At 51.6% G+C, this 16,249-nt stretch overlaps 1 protein-coding gene across 1 annotated transcript; it reads left to right on the top strand.

Moving 5' to 3' along the window:
* Positions 1-5,724: 5,724 nt before the first annotated feature.
* ZNF205 (zinc finger protein 205) lies at positions 5,725-16,222 on the top strand. The gene is made up of 7 exons (XM_005872996.2): positions 5,725-5,825; positions 8,853-8,987; positions 11,468-11,681; positions 11,971-12,062; positions 12,419-12,539; positions 14,682-14,780; positions 15,001-16,222. The coding sequence occupies exons 2-7, from the start codon at positions 8,931-8,933 to the stop codon at positions 16,038-16,040; spliced, it is 1,623 nt and encodes a 540-aa protein (XP_005873058.1). The 5' UTR covers positions 5,725-5,825; positions 8,853-8,930; the 3' UTR covers positions 16,041-16,222.
* Positions 16,223-16,249: the final 27 nt, after the last annotated feature.

The raw sequence follows: 16,249 nt of genomic DNA, 5'->3' as shown, positions 1-16,249 counted from the left end.
CACCATTTATTGAAGAGACTGTCTTGACTCCATTGTATGTTCTTGCCAAATATTAGTTGAGAATATTGGTTTGGGTCGATTTCTGGGCTCTCTATTCTATTCCATTGATCTATATGTCTGTTCTTGTGCCAGTACCAGGCAGTTTTGAGAACAGTGGCTTTGTAATATAGCTTGATATCTGGAATTGTGATCCCTCCAACTTTGTTCTTCTTTCTCAGCATTGCTGCAGCTATTCGGGGTCGTTTTTTATTCCAGATGAATTTTTGGACAGTTTGTTCTAGGTCTGTGAAATATTCTGTTGGTATCTTAATGGGGATTGCATTGAATCTATAGATTGCTTTGAGTAGTATGGACATTTTAATGATGTTGATTCTACCAATTCATGAACATGTTAAAGGCTGTTTCTGACAAATTGGATCAGGCAAAGACTCAAAGCCTCCAGAGACTGCCTCTGTCTACAGACTAATAGGATTCCACTTGAATTGCCCCCAGGCAGTCGTCTTCAGGTGTAGGGAGAGTTTTTCAACAGGATGGGGCAGTTGCTTCTGCCTGAAGGCTAATTGTTACTTTTAATCTCTTAAATGGCCGCAGGGCAAGGTGTTTTCCAATAGGGTGTGTCAACTGTCTTCCCCCAGGCAAGGCAAGTTTTTATGTGGGAAAGATGTCCTCCACTACGTGAGGGAATGACTCAGCTCAGGAAACTTGGGGTGTCTGCCTTCTGAGCTTTATCCCCCCAAGTCCCCAGTCCTGGGCTCTGCTCTCACAGCTCCAGTCCACTTAACTCTACCTCTGCCAGAGCACAAGGTGGGTGGCTCCACAGGGAGTTTTTGTGCATTATTCCTTCAAGAGGGTGCTTAAACTTTCAGCTGCCACTCTTTGGCAGACAGCACCCCACTGCTTTTCACAGCTAGATGTTATGTGGGTACCCTCCTCAGATTTGGTGCTCTCTGCCGGGGAGCCTAGCTTTGGGATTAGATCCCAGGGTTCTTAGTGAGATATCTACTACAGCTGAGATATCTCTCCAGAACTTCAGTTGCTGTCAGTGGGTGCCAGGCCAGCTCTTCTCACCTCTGCCCCTCCTACCAGTCTCTATACGGTCTCCACCTTTTGTCCTCGGGTATCAGGGTTCTCTCTGTGAGTTTTTCATTGATTGTTCAGGAAGACTTTCCATATTTTAGTTGTAATTCCAACTTGTTCCTGGGAGCATGTCTGTGCAGCATCCACCTACTCTACCGCCGTTTTTAATCTCAGTTATTGCTTCTAATAAACAGAATCCAGTCTGGTTAGTGATGGAGTGTCACTTCTGAGATTAGGTTGTAAACAGACTGTGGTTCCTCTTGGGGACCTTCATATGCACACTTTCACTCTCTTGCTTGCTATCCCTGGAGGGAGCAGTGTCTGTGGAGAGGTCCATGTGGTGAGAGATCAAGGCCAGCCAATGTGTTTTCTCCTCCCTTGAATCAAGCCTTAAGATGAGAACACACCCCAGCTGACAACTTGAATATAACTCTTGACCTAGAGCTAGAGGCACCCAGCGAAACCCGGTTGGGTGCAGAAACTTTAAAATAACACATATTTGTTTAAAGCTGCAATGTTTGGGGATAATCTGTTTGCAGCAAGAGATAACTAACATACCTCCATTGGTGGTTTCATAGCTCCTGTGGCCTCAGTTACCATTCTCAGTGACAGTATCTCTGTATTTATATTTTACCTCTCAATTCTCTTGACATTGCTACTTTATTGCTTCATAAATTCCTCAAATTTTTCATGTTCAAAACCAACTCACCCAGCCCTAACCAGTTTAGCTCAGTGGATAGAGCATTGGCCTGCAGACTGAAGGGTCCCGGGTTCGATTCCAGTCAAGGGCATGTACCTTGGTTGTGGGCACATCCCCAGTAGGGGGTGTGCAGGACGCAGCTGAGCGATGTTTCCAACTCTCTATCCCTCTCCCTTCCTCTCTGAAAAAAAAAAATCAATAAAATATATTTTTAAAAACAAACAAACAAAAAACCCAACTCACCCAGCCACATAAATAAATGAAAATTTCATGAGAGTGGCTTCATTGCTATTCACTGCTGTGTCCCCAGTACCCAACACATAGTAAATCCTCACTAAATGTAGGTTGGATTAATATTTCACATCAAACTTGTATCTTTTCTGAAGTTCTCTATTTCAGTAAATATACTACAAACCATTTAGTCACTCAAGTCAGAAATTTGGATTTATTCTTGACCCCCTCACTTTCCTGCATTCTCACATCTTACCAATCTCTAAGTTCTGTAAGTCTAATATTGTAAATACTTTTCAAATCTGCCTGTTTCTCTACCTCCATTGCCGTCACCCAAATCCAGGTCACCATTATGCCTTACCTGAACCATAGCAATGGCTGAACTGGTTTCTCTTCGTTCACTTTGTTGTTGTGTTTTAAAGTAAACTTTTAAAAGTAACATACAGAAATGTATACAAACCAACAATGAAGAGTGTGATGGGTTTCCACCAAGTGAAAACAGCCTTTTAGCCAGCATTGGGATCAAATCTGAACTTATTGCCCTGGCCAGTTTGGGTCAGTGGATTCTTCTGTGGACTGAAGAGTCCCGGGTCATTCGCCTGGGTCAGGAGGTCAAGGGCACATGCCCGGGTTGTGGGCTCGATCCCCAGTAGGGGCGTGCAGGAGGCAGCAAATTAATGATTCGCTCTCATCATTGATGTTTCTATCGCTCTCTCCTTCTTCCTTCCTCTCTGAAATCAATAAAAATATATTTTTTAAAAAAGAACATATCAACACTCCTGGGGAACACAACCAGTTTACCCTATTAAATTTGGTGGCTTGCTTGGCTGAGGCTGAAACTGCTCGCCTTGACAATTGTAGAAAGAAAGACTTAGTGTTGCTGCCTACGGAGGAGACTCCTGTCCGCCTGGAGCTTGCCCAGGGCAGGAAGAAGCAACTGTGATGGGCAGACGGCCAAGCCAGCATCAGGGCTGATATCCAGAAGCCAGGCTTGGGGTTGGCAGCCTCTCTGCCTCCCTTGTTTGCAAGGTTAGATGTTAGTCTTGCTCACCCACTAGGCAGGAGCAAAGCCTCCATGATAATAACTGCTGGGTAGTTCCTGTTGTAAGACAAGGGCATCAAGAATTTGGTGGTGAGAGGGACCTGGTTAAAGAAACTGATATATCCCATTTGACCCTGTGATCCCACTTCTAGGAATATATCCCAAGAAACCAGAAACACCAATCAGAAAGGATATGTGCACCCATATGTTCATAGCAGCACAATTCACCATAGCTAAGATCTGGAAACAGCCTAAGTGCCCATCAGTAGATGAATGGATTAGAAAACTGTGGTACATCTACACGATGGAATACTATGCTGCTGTAAAAAAGAAGGAACTCTTACCATTTGCAACGGCATGGATGGAACCGGAGAGCATTATGCTAAGTGAAATAAGCCAGTCAATGAAGGAAAAATACCACATGATCTCACTCATTCATGGATAATAAAGACCATTATAAACTTATGAACAAAAATAGATACAGAGGCAGAGCTGCCTCAAACAGATTGTCAAACTGCAGCGGGAAGGCCGGGGAGAGTAGGAGGGCAGAAGGGGCTGGGGGGTAAGAGATCAACCGAAGGACTTGCATGCATGCATATAAGCATAACCAATGTACATAAGACACTGGGGGGTAGGGGAGGCCGGGGGAATGTCAAGGGCGGGGGGGAAAAGGAGACATATGTAATACCCTTTGTAATACTTTAAGCAATAAAACAATTTAAAAAATAAAAATAAACTGATATAGTCACACAATGAGATATGCCGTAGTTTAAAAAAACAGCAAGGCATTACTTGAGAACTGCAGAACTCTCAGCACACAACTTCTCCGTCTAAACCTGCACTAAGAGACTTGACCAAATTGTGGCATGGCTTTAACAGCGTAAGGCTAGGATGACCCTAGCGCCCCCCCGCCCCCGCACCCCTAAAACGCCTGCCTGAAAAAGCTCAACGCTGCTGCCAGGAGAACTTACTGTTTGTTCTGGCCAACATCTGATGACTGGCCCCTGACCTCCCTTTCTTAGAGTATTTACTAAAAAGGGCTTATAATTGTGAATATGTGTCTCTTACAGCTCAGAAGCATCTGTCCCAGACCTGAGAGTTATTCCTTTGAAATGTATTTGCCAGGAAGGACAGGACGTCTGTCTGCCTGCTCCGTGGGAGGACAGACTACTGACACAGGGAGCAGACACACCTGGCCTAATCACATCTACACTGACCGGCTCTGTGACCGTCCACTTCTCCGATTCTTCTGAGCCCCCTTCTCCCTCCCTCATTCTCCCTTCCCCAAACGCTGTCAAACCGGATGGCATTCAGCTCTTTACCCTGCTGTCAGTAGTTACCGAATAAAATCTTCCCATCGCTTTAGCTAATGCCCGGCTGTGTTTGTCTTCGACACACTGCATGTTTTTTTTTCTTCTCTGTATGTTTTTTTAAAATACATTTTATTGATTTTTTACATAGAGGAAGAGAGAGGGATAGTTAGAAACATCGATCAGCTGCCTCTTGCACGCCTCCTACTGGGGATGTGCCCGCAACCAAGGTACATGCCCTTGACCGGAATCGAACCTGGGACCTTTCAGTCCACAGGCCGACGCTCTATCCACTGAGCCAAACCGGTTAGGGTTCTGTATGTTTTTAGTATTGAATAATCTCTAAGATGTCACACACAGCGTGGGGGCAAGTCAGCAGCATAGGGTGGTATACTCCCATGTCTGAAACAAAATTCAGAACAGGTGGGTGTGGGAGGAGACCCTCGTCCCCGGACGGCTGGGCCGGAATTTGCTTCGGGTTGCGAGCTTGGCAGCCCCGCGCAGACCGCCTCAGCTTCCCCAGCCGACGCGCGGGCTTGCAAATGTCTGCCCGGCGGTTCTCGCTGCTTCGGGTGGCCCCGCGCCCAGACCCCGTAGCTGGCGCTGCCAGAGCCGGGAAAACCGGAAGTTGGAGTGGGGCAGCCGGACGGGAAACGCCAGCACACACGCCTCGGTCGGCACGGAGGTGACTCCACTCGGCAGGGCTGCCCCTCGGGGGCGCGGACGGGAGCGCGCAGGTGAGAGTGGCTGGGCGGTGCCTTGGAGAGGCGGGGTCATATGGACGTCAGCCAATCACCGGCGTCTCCAAGGGGCGGGGCAACGTTGTTGCCTAGGCAACACGCTCCCAGCATCCGTGCTCCGAACGCGTCCTCTCCGGCTGCCTCGCATTAGGGGACCCAGCCGTGGAGTCACCTCCGTGCCTCTCGGGGTGAGCTCCCACGACCTGGTCTCCAGCAAACTTGGGGTTTCTTATTTTTCTTCTTTATTCCTGGGACCCCTCCTATCTAACACTTATACTGGTTTTCTTTTTTTCTTTGTCAGTGGTTAACATTTGCTCTGCTATTTATTCGATTATTCCTGTTTTTCTCCCTCTCCCCGATTCCTTTATTTCCCCCTCTGGTCTCTTCTTCCTAAGACTAGATGTTTGCGTTGCCCTGTCTATAGCCTGGGCTGCCTTAATACAAGGTTGTTTTTTCCTTACTGGAGATTATTGTGGGTGTTTTGAGTATTCTGAGTGTTTTTTTTGTTTGTTTGTTTTGTCTTTGTAAAGTCCTCTTTAAGACCTGAATTAGCTCTCAGGCCAATCTCTGAGGATAGGTCATGATTTATTTTATAAAGGTAGCATATTCTCCTTACTCAAGCTCAATGAAGCCACCTGATACCAGTTTGCATTTGTGTTTCCCGTGCCTGAAGCTCCGATAAGCGCCTTCATCCATGATAATTATCCTTGTGACAGGCTCCTGAGGTGAGTACACACCTAAATTGGTGGCCTGTGAACTGGACAGCCGGTGTTTTGTGCTGGATTTATATGGAGTTATTTTTTTAAATTTTATTTTAGTCATCAACATTTAAAAATCAGGACATTTCACATAGAAATCTAATTCTTTTTTAGTTCTCTTGAAAAATCCTCAAGCTTTGGCAATTCTGGGTCTCCAACTGCCCCCCTTTAAACAAAATATGGTTTATTGAGGCCTCTGAAGTCCCTCCCCACTCTGGTCTTATACCCAAGGAACCAGTCATTTGTGGTACTGCCTGGCTGCTGGGTGCATTTAGGTTTTTTTGGTTTTTAAACAGAACATGATTATATTTAATACACAAGTTTGATACAACCAATGCATTTAGGTTTTGATCTCTGCTTTACTTATTTACTCACCCTGCCTGGGTGCCTTTCTGAACTCTTGCAGGGAATTCCCACATAGCAAATGTGAGAGCCTTTCCTCCTAGACCTGCTCAGCCCTAGAGCCAGTCCTGGAAGGGTTTCCTTTTATTTCCAAGAAGCAGCTAATGTCTGTCATATAGCAGATGCTCAATATATATTTTTTTGAACAGTTAAATAAATGTTACTTCATTCGGTCTAGTTTAGGCAATCCCCTGGTGGGATCTAAATCTCCGGGCTTCCCAGTACCCCTCGCGTGTCCCTTATGTCTGGTAGAGAGACTTTTGCCCAGGAAGCACTCTTTTTGGACTCGGTGCACTTCTGGGACTGCCATGGGCTAAAATGGTTCACCTGAGGAGCAAGGTCCCTCACTCTGGACACTGGCTATGCTCCTCCTTGATGGGGAAATGCTCGCAGATTGAGCAGTTCATCTTTTCCAGGGCTCCCTGTGGCTTCTTCTCAGTTTGTAGCTCGCTCTGGCTTGAAAACAATATTTACTTTTGCTATACCTTTGTACATCTCTCTTTACCTTGAGGATTAAAATGCCTGGAAATACCGACCAGAGATAAACCCTAGGGGTAATTTTTCCTTCATCAAAGTGACAACAGAATGGGTTCGAGTCCTAGGACTCCTAAAACATGTTCAACTCCAAAAGGAGAGTTGCAAACTCAAAATGCTGCAGGGGCCAAGTGGGGACCAAATGTGCCAATCTGAGAGCAGCCCCTGGGTGTGAGGAATTTGGGTCCAGGGTTGCCAGATGATTTTTCAAGAAAATAAAATTCATGAGAATTCTTCTAATTTTTAAATGTTGGAAACTAATCTATAATAATAAAAGTGTAATATGTTAATTGGACCAGACAACCTTCTGGATGAAGCCGGGGCTTCGAGGGAAGCCCAGGTCCCGGATGCCAGAGGGAAGCCGGTGCCGGCAGCCAGCCGGGGGAAGGAAGGCCTACTCTTGCTTGAATTTCATGCATCGGGCCTCTAGTTTTCTAAAAAGTGAAATCCTTGTGAGCCTTTCTAGCATGCCTATGGGCTGGTACAGAGGCCAGTCATGCTTGTCTTACTGGAGGAAGTGGATACGTCTCACAGGACTGATGGGCTGAAGGCAATGGGCAGGGGAATGTTTCTTGGAGGAATGAATCTTCCTGGAATCTGACTTCAGGGCTAGTCCCCACCCCTTTTCTGACTGGGAGGTGGAATCTGAAACTACCAGGGATGTCTGAGGGTCTGGGCCCCCATGGATAGTTGGGCCAGACCCCTTAACCTCCGCTAACCTCAGCCTCAAGAGGGAGTTGTGGGTAGGAGGCAACTAGAAAAATTAGATTGATCCCCCATCTCTCAGAGGTGTAGGGAAGTGGGGGGAAGGGGATAGAAGGGAGATCCCGGCCTCTCTGTTTCCTAAGTTCTCTCTTATGGAGAGGGAGCTCTGTGTCGGTCTTGGGGGGAACCCGGAGGACCTGCTGACCAGCCTGGGGACCGTAAATAAAATCCAGGGGACATCTTTATAGAGACACCACAGACCTTCAGAAGTCCTTAAGGGTGCTGAAACGGACCATCTACCCTCCACCCAGCAAAGTGCCGGTCCTCCTGTGAGGACAGCTGCAATGTTCTCTCTGCAATGCCAAATGTCAAACTCCTCCCATAAAATGCATTTTCCCATATTTGCACCCCCGCTTGGGGGGCCTCACGAGTAGTACCTGCCCGGAAAAGTGGTTGTGAGCTGCCAGTGCGGATTGGGAGTGACCTTTGGAGCAAGAGCAGGCACAGCTGGGCTCGGGACCCTTAGCCCGGAACCCTCGAAGCCAGGAACCCTCTAGGACGGCAGCTACGCGGGGAACGGGATCTGGGAAGGACTTCCTGTTGTCCTTAATCCCAGTCTCCACCGGGCTCCCCTTCCCTGGTGCTGGCTGCCGCGACAACTTTCCTGGGGGAGGAGCCCCCCTTCCCACTGTTCAAGGTGCCCCATCCACCTCCTCCTCAGTGAGGGTGGGGGGCTGGGGCGGGGACCTGAATCCAAAGACCAGTGCGGGCGGCCAGCTGGCAGGGGGGGACGGGGTCAGAGGTGCAAGGCTTGGAGAGAAGGGGTCCTGGACCCAGCTTGGGGAAGGGGAAGGACAGGAAGGACATCCTCTGTCCACTCCCAAGCCCAGGCGGGTCATTGCAGCTGCAGGGAGGGCTGCGAGAGCGGGCAGCTCACTTTCTGGATCCCAGGCAGGGCTGAGTCAGGCCGAGTTCAGGGTGTATGTGTGTCCTGGGCCAGAGAAACGCCAGAGCCTGGATTCCTCCGCTGAGCTGGCTGTGGTGTTTGGGGCCCCACGCAGCACCTGTTTTTCAGGATCTCTGCAGACCTTTCAGCTTCTGATGACAGGAGATACAGATTCCTCCTCAGCCCTGCTTTGCCTGCACTGATGGGCTCTAGTTTAGTGACAAACGGGACAGTACAAAATAGCACGCTGTAGAAGCGAGGAGCCAAAGAACAGGGAGGCCGTCGGAGGGCATCAAGGAGGCTTTATTTTTTATTGAAAGCAGGGGTGCATCTGGCCCTACATGGGGTTTGGGGGGCACTTCAGAGGTGTCCAGGAGACGTGGCCTGATTTCCTTCTGCTCTTCCAGGCTCCTGGCCAGAAGCTGGAGGGGGCCTGGCCAACAGAGGAGAAACAACTCAGTTGTGCTTCCTTGCTGTGAGATAGAATGTCTGCAGATCGTGGAGGCATCCGGGCGACCCAGGACAAAGAGAGAGCCCGAGAGGTATGGACGGGGCGCCAGGTGAGGGAGGTGTGCTCTGGAAGGAACTGGAGCTGGATGGTATCTTCGCAGGAGGGTATCTGGACCAATGGAAGAGATAGACTCACTGGGGTGCAGAGCTGGTGGGTGGGGATGATGGGGGTATTAAAAAGAAGGTATGATGGGAAATACTTTCCACCTGGGAATTGAACTTCTGTGGAACTGCATTGCTTTGCCATAGTCAGAGGACCAGAGGCCACGTTGTGAGGTAGCAGTTAGGCTGTGTAGGGACCCTACGGAGGAGGCTAGCTCTCTGAACAGAACCCAGAGCACACAGAGAAGCCTCAGTACCCCCCTCCCCCACCCGCATTGTCCTTGGCCTGGGACCCCTTCTCCTCTCACTGGGTATGAGCACCTAGGCCTTTCTGTACCGTGCGTGTATGTGTGTGTGTGTGTGTGTGTAATTACAACCTGTAGGGAGACCAGAGTGACCAGGCTTGGAATGAGAGGAATATGAGTCAGTCACAGCCAGGTGTGTGACCTTGGGCAAGTCCCCTGGCCTCTGGAAACCAGGGGTATGACCTATAAAATGTGGATCATGTGCCTGTTGTTCCCATCTGTCTCACCCAGGTGCTTAGGAGGCTCCGAGGAGATAATGGACACAAGAGTCCTCTTCAAGCAGTTCATTGGCCTGTAGGAGGTCATTTTTGTAACACACAATACAAGAACACCCACAGCGACTGGAACCTAGTCGCTGGGAGAGACCTCTATCCCCTCACCTAGTAGTACAAATACATATCCAGTACTAGTTCTGTTTTTCCTACCATAGCAGCCCAAAGAATTGTTACCCGTGTTCGGTTTCCATTCCACAATGCCTTTGTAACACCAAAGGGCCTCACACATCCATGACATCCTCTGCTGATGTTGGGTTCTGTCAGCTCACACAGTTGAGTAATAACTATAGTAACTGTTTTATGTTTATCTAGAACTTTCTGGGCAGCTCTTGCTCACCCGTTATCTGTGCAGGAGGCAGAGCAGCTGAGTCTTGGAGGCTGCCTCACCCATGTGGCTCTCAGGCACCCTGACTCCTGGCCTGGGGTTTTTTCCTGTGCGACTCTAACACAGATGGAAGTGGAGGGGAGTGGGGAGGGTTCTGCATGAGTTCCCAGCAGAAGGCTGGCTAGTCCCTGTGCTGTGGAGGGCAATGAGGCTTCACCAGGGGCCTCCAAGTGTAAGGGAAGTAACTTAACTGAGACTCTGGAGGTTTGGGTGGAGGTGGTGCCTGCTCGGGTGAATGGCCAGCGAGGAATGGCTCCAGATTTGAGCCCCAGTCACCTAACTAAAGCCTGCTCCTCACTCTCCCAGAGGATTAGGGCTGAGGCTGGTGTAATGAATTGGGGACAAATTGGGAGGACCCTGAAGTCCCACTGTGCGGGGTGGTGCTGAAGGGGGTGAGCTGGAGAGGAGTTCTGTCAGACCAAGATGGGCATCGGGCCTGAGGCTGGTGTAATGAATTGGGGACAAATTGGGAGGACCCTGAAGTCCCACTGTGTGGGGTGGAGTGGGGTGGGGTGGTGCTGAAGGGGGCGAGCTGGAGAGGAGTTCTGTCAGACCAAGATGCGCATCAGGCCTCAGCACACTTAGTGGCACCCTTGGGCTTTTTTTCTCCAAACCAACCAACTCCCAACTACTGTGACCAAATTGAGTCAGGCAGAAACAGCCCAAGGCCACATGATGCCTCCCTGTCACCTTTAAGACATGGTGGCCCTAGGGTGACTGGGGAGTCAGATACACTTGAGTTCAAATCCTGGTTGAGTCACTCACCAGCTCCATGATCCTGGGCCATGGATCTCTGAGCCTGGGTACGTTCGTGTCCTAGGGCTGCCGTAACAAAGGACCACAAACTTGGTGGCTTAAAACAACCAGAATTTATTTTCTCGGTTCTGGAGGCCAGAAACCCAAAATCGAGGTGTTGCCTGGGCTCCCTCCCAAGGCTCTAGGGGAGAGTCCTTTCTGCCTCTTCTGTTCTGGGGGCTCCAGCTGTCCCTTGACTGTGACAGCATCACTCCAACCTTTGCTTCTGTCTTCGCATGGCCTCCTCCATATTTCGATGTCCTCTCCTCTTTTTATAAGGACACCACTCATTAGATTTTTCAAGCTACTGCACTTGGTCTCCTCATGTATTAAAAATAACAATCCACACAGCTGTTAGAGGTGCAAGGCTTGAGTGGAAATGGGCAGCCGTCCTGTGGGCACTTGGCCAGCTTGTACCTAGCAGGGCCTTGGTAAGCCTGCCTTCCTTCCCTTGTGAGCAGGAGATGCACAGGTGCCTGGGGATGGGAAAAGGAAGCAGGGCCAGTCCTTCAAGCCGTGTCTTGTGTTTGGTTGTGCATTCGGCCACACGAGGTGTCTGCCCTTGCAGGGACCCCTGGGTGTGGAGGACATGGTGCTTGGCCGTGTCTCCCCGTCTCCATCCCAGTGCTGATGGGGGCTGCCATTCCTAGGTTCCAGGTCCTGGGCATCCTTGTCAAGAAATGCTTTCTGAGTCAAAGGAGATGGTGCCTTTGGGAGCCGCCCAGGAGTCAGCCTACATTAAGACAGAGCTGCAAGAACCACACCCTGAGGAGGCGTTGCAGGAGGACAAGGCTCAAGGAGCTTGGAGCTGGGGGCGCCTAAGCCAGGGCTCTAAGGAGAAAGCTCCTTTTTTGCCTGGAGGAGGTGAGGAGAGGGATGTGAAGAGAAGTGCTTTCCTGGGCAGCAGCTGTGAGCAGAGAGGGAGGCTCACAGCCCAGGTGGGGAGGGGAAGAGGCCCCTGCCATGGTCAGGAGAGATGCCTGGATGTCTGCTCACTTGCCTCTTGGAGGCCATCCTGGCACAGCCTCAGAGCCCACTGACCTCTTCTCGGGTGGGGTCGGCGGTGGGGTTTGAGGCAGCTGTGCCAGGCATGAGCCCCCTTGGGGAGCAGCAGGACGAGGTGGCCTCTCTGAGGACCTCTCTCCTCTCTCAGCCCTCCCCTCCCCCCAGATCCCTGTGCTTTCCCATGAGGGGAGGACCAGAGACCGGCAGATGGCTGCAGCGCTCCTCACTGCCTGGTCCCAGGTGAGTGCGCCTGTCCAAGGCTGGAGGGACAGCACCTCTGACTGCATTGTTCTCCAGATCTCAGCGCCGGACCCGAGGGTGGGTGCTGGAGGGAAATGTGCTGGAGATCCCGAGCTTTGGCTGTGGGGTCGGAAAGAAGGCCTTGGGTTTTGTTCCTGTCTTCTGTTGTACACAACTGCCTTATTCTTGCCGCCCCCTCCCCCAAAAAAAATCCTTGGGCGGCTCCTGCTTCACCCTCAGACCCGGACAGCAGGTGGGGAGTTGGGAATCTCAGCTTGGCCTCATCTTGGCACTGTCAGGCCCCCTCCGCCATGCCTTGTCATGTCCTGCAGAGAAGGCATTTTGTGTTGTTTCAGATGCCAGTAACCTTTGAGGACGTGGCTCTGTACCTCTCCCGGGAGGAGTGGGGGCAGCTGGACCACGCGCAGCAGAGTTTCTACCGGGATGTCCTGCAGAAGCGAAATGGGCTGGCCTTGGGTAAGGGCTGGCATTTGTGCTGGGGCGACCACTTCCTGAGGCCCTGAATGTCAGAAGTGGGGTCTGTTCCACCGTCACTCCCAGCTTTCCAAGGCTTAAACCTTCCCACAGTTCACATAGACAGTGTTGTTATGTAGAGCCTTCCTAGTGATGGGCATGCTCCATGTATGGGCTGAGATGGTAGCCGTGAGCCAGATGTGGCTGTTGAGCACTAGAAATGTGGTTAGAGCAACTGAGTGGGTACTTAATTTTATTTCATTTTAATCAGCTCAATTTTTTTTTTTAATATATTTATGTGGTTTTTTACAGAGAAGAAGGAAGAGGGACAGAGAGTTAGAAACATCGATGAGAGAGATCGATCAGCTGCCTCCTGCACGCCCCCTACTGGGGATGTGCCCGCAACCAAGGTACATGCCCTTGACCGGAATCGAACCTGGGACCTAGAAATGTGGTGGCCGACGCTCTATCCACTGAGCCAAACCGGTTCGGCTAATCAGCTCAATTTTTAACTGAAATAGCTATATGTGGTTAGTTGGCTGCTGGACTAGACAGTGCCTACCTACAGATTCTGCTTCTCTTTAGTTCTTCTGTGGTGCTTATTCTTGTAGTTTCCCCCTCCTCTTTTTTTTTTTTAATGTATTTTTATTGATTTCAGAGAGGAAGGGAGAGGGGAGAAAGAGATAGAAACATCAATGATGAGAGAGAATCATTGATCTGCTGCCTCCTGCACGCCCCCTACTGAGGATTGAGTGCACAACCTAGACATGTGTGCTGATCAGGAATCTAACTGTGACCTCCTGGTTCATAGGTTGACACTCATCCACTGAGCCACACCAGCCGGGCACCCTCCTCTTTCTTGAAGCCAGGCTTTTGAAGTGTCTGGGCAGAAAACTTGGCTCTGGGGTCAGGGCTGCATGCCTGCAGGAGGGGGGACATGGTGCCAGTTAATCTCCAGACTCGTAGACTCATGCCCAAGGGGCATGTCCTCTTCTCACAGGGGCCATGGCTCTCTCTGTTTTTCTCACTGTAAGTAGTTAAGTCCCAGGGCTGTACTCCTCACTTCCAGACTCTAGGGGTTTTTTTTGGCAGATTGTTATGAGATCTTATGGAAAACTCAGTGTGTTCATTCATTTTTTTAAAAAATGTATATTTTTTATTTCAAAGAGGAAGGAAGAGGGAGAGAGAGAATCATTGGTCGGCTGCCTCCTGCACACCCCACACTGGAGATCAAGCCCACAACCTGGGCATATGCCCTGACCAGGAATCGAACCTTGACCTCCTGGTTCATAGGTCTATGCTCAACCACTGAGCCACGCAGGCTGGGCTCTTCATTCATTAAGTGAGTATGTCTATCAATACACATCTGTTGCACACCTGCTAGTCCAAGTGGAGCTGGGGCTTGGTAATGGCCTCCTTTAACTTCAGTGGTGAGCCGAGATCCCTACGGTCCCTGATGGACCCCAAAATCACAGCCACCCTGCTCACTCCTTTAATTGTTAGCACTCTCAGGGCCCAGATCAGCAGGTCTGGGCAAGTCCTGGAGATCAGAGGGAAGCTAGTGCCATTTGTGGCCCCATGACAGGTCTCACGAATGACCTAAATTACCTACTTTATCCAAAACCTTCCCTTCCCTCCCGGGAGCTTGGATCAGGGTATGGAGGCCAGGCCCTCTGATCTCTTACTGACTTGACCAGAATTCTCAGGCCTTTACCAAGGACTTGCCAAGTGGACCTCTGGTCCCTGACTTCTGGGTGATCAGTGTCTCTGGCCTTCTTGTCCCCGGCACTCCCCCAGGAGCCCTTTTTTGCTGATGGTCTTGGAAAGGTGTAGGTGCAGGGGTGGGAGACTGTGTGGTTTCCAACAAGGCTGGGCCCATTGCTGTGGTGGTGTGAGGAAGCGGGTTGCTGGCAGCTGACCTGGCCCAGTCCCTCTCCCTTTACTTCTGGTGCTCGTTCAGGGAGACAGGGAGGAGCCCTTACTCAGCCCTGAAAAGACTGTGTCTAGGGGTGACCCTAGAGAGGGTGGACACTGACCCCAAGCAGTCTCTGAGCTCATGTGGTATTACCTGGTGTTTCCAGAGTAGCACCCATTCCCCTTTGCCCGGGAGGTCTGTGACTGAGCACTGCATCTCTTTTTGGGCAGGGTTTCCCTTCAGCAGAACTTTCTGGGCCTCCCAGGTGCAGGGCAAGGGCGAGGCCTCAAGTTCGTGCCTGCAGATGGGAGATGAAGAGGAGAAGAGAGGTGCGTCCAGAGGTGATGGGTGGGCAGTGGGTCGTCAGTGTCACTCCCAGGTGCCCTTTGTGGGTGCAGGCCCTGTTTCCTGTGGGGTGCAGCCTCCCCTCCTCTGCACAGGGTGGCCGTTGTCCCCAGGCCGCCCTCGGGCCCTTGCGCTTTTCTCCATCTCTGGAATTCCCTTGGGTCCCTCACAGAGCCTCTCTCTGGTTGGAAACCCTTTCTCCAGGAGCGGTGGAGGTGAGGAAGGAGGACCCGGCCTCATCCCCGGCAGTCCCTGGGGATGTGAAGTCCTCTAAGACCAGGGCAGGGAGAGCCCAGGATGTCCTACCGTGTGGACGGCAGGCAGCCAGCAGCCAGAGAACGGGGCCAGCCAAAGACGAGGGGCAGCGGGGACCCCCGGAGGAGAGACAGCTGGACCCAGCCCTGTCCGACACTGACCTCCTAGAGAAGCCCAGCGAGGGGGAGACAGGCGCCCCCGAAAGCAGCGAGGAGGGCTTGGCCCCCGATGGTGACACCAGCAAGAAGACCTACAAATGCGAGCAGTGCGGCAAGGGCTTCAGCTGGCACTCCCACCTGGTGACGCACCGACGCACGCACACGGGCGAGAAACCCTACGCCTGCACGGACTGCGGCAAGCGCTTCGGCCGCAGCTCACACCTCATCCAGCACCAGATCATCCACACCGGCGAGAAGCCCTACACCTGCCCCTCCTGCTGGAAGAGCTTCAGCCACCACTCCACCCTGATCCAGCACCAGCGCATCCACACGGGCGAAAAGCCCTACGTGTGCGACCGCTGCGCCAAGCGCTTCACCCGCCGTTCGGACCTGGTCACTCACCAGGGCACGCACACGGGCGCCAAGCCCCACAAGTGTCCCATCTGCAGCAAGTGCTTCACGCAGAGCTCGGCCCTGGTCACCCACCAGCGCACCCACACGGGGGTCAAGCCCTACCCATGTCCCGAGTGCGGCAAGTGCTTCAGCCAGCGCTCCAACCTCATCGCGCACAACCGCACGCACACGGGGGAGAAGCCCTACCACTGCCTCGACTGCGGCAAGAGCTTCAGCCACAGCTCGCACCTCACGGCCCACCAGCGCACCCACCGCGGGGTCCGGCCCTACTCCTGTCCCCTCTGTGGCAAGAGCTTCAGCAGGCGCTCCAACCTGCACCGGCATGAAAAGATCCACACCACGGGCCCCAAGGCCCTGGCCATGTTGATGCTGGGGGCTGCGGGCGCTCTGGCGGCACCCCCACCTGCTCCCACCTAGGAGGCCTGGAGGGAGGGGCCAGGCCCCCCTGGGGAGGAACGAGGGAAGCTGCAATGGCAGTGAGAAAAGTAGTGGGAAGGGAGTTGGGAGGTGCTGGCATGGGGGTGGGACATGGCAACACTGGGAGGATCTACGTTGAAGAGCAGGCAGGCTAGTTGCAAATTAAAGGACTTGGAATTCAAGCCACAGCCTATTACTGTCTTGGGTGG

The sequence above is a fragment of the Myotis brandtii genome, unplaced genomic scaffold (assembly GCF_000412655.1).
Source record: "Myotis brandtii unplaced genomic scaffold, ASM41265v1 scaffold397, whole genome shotgun sequence".
Taxonomy (NCBI): domain Eukaryota; kingdom Metazoa; phylum Chordata; class Mammalia; order Chiroptera; family Vespertilionidae; genus Myotis; species Myotis brandtii.
The sequence above is the reverse complement of the archived record's forward strand: the minus strand, read 5'-3'. Positions and strand labels throughout refer to the sequence as shown.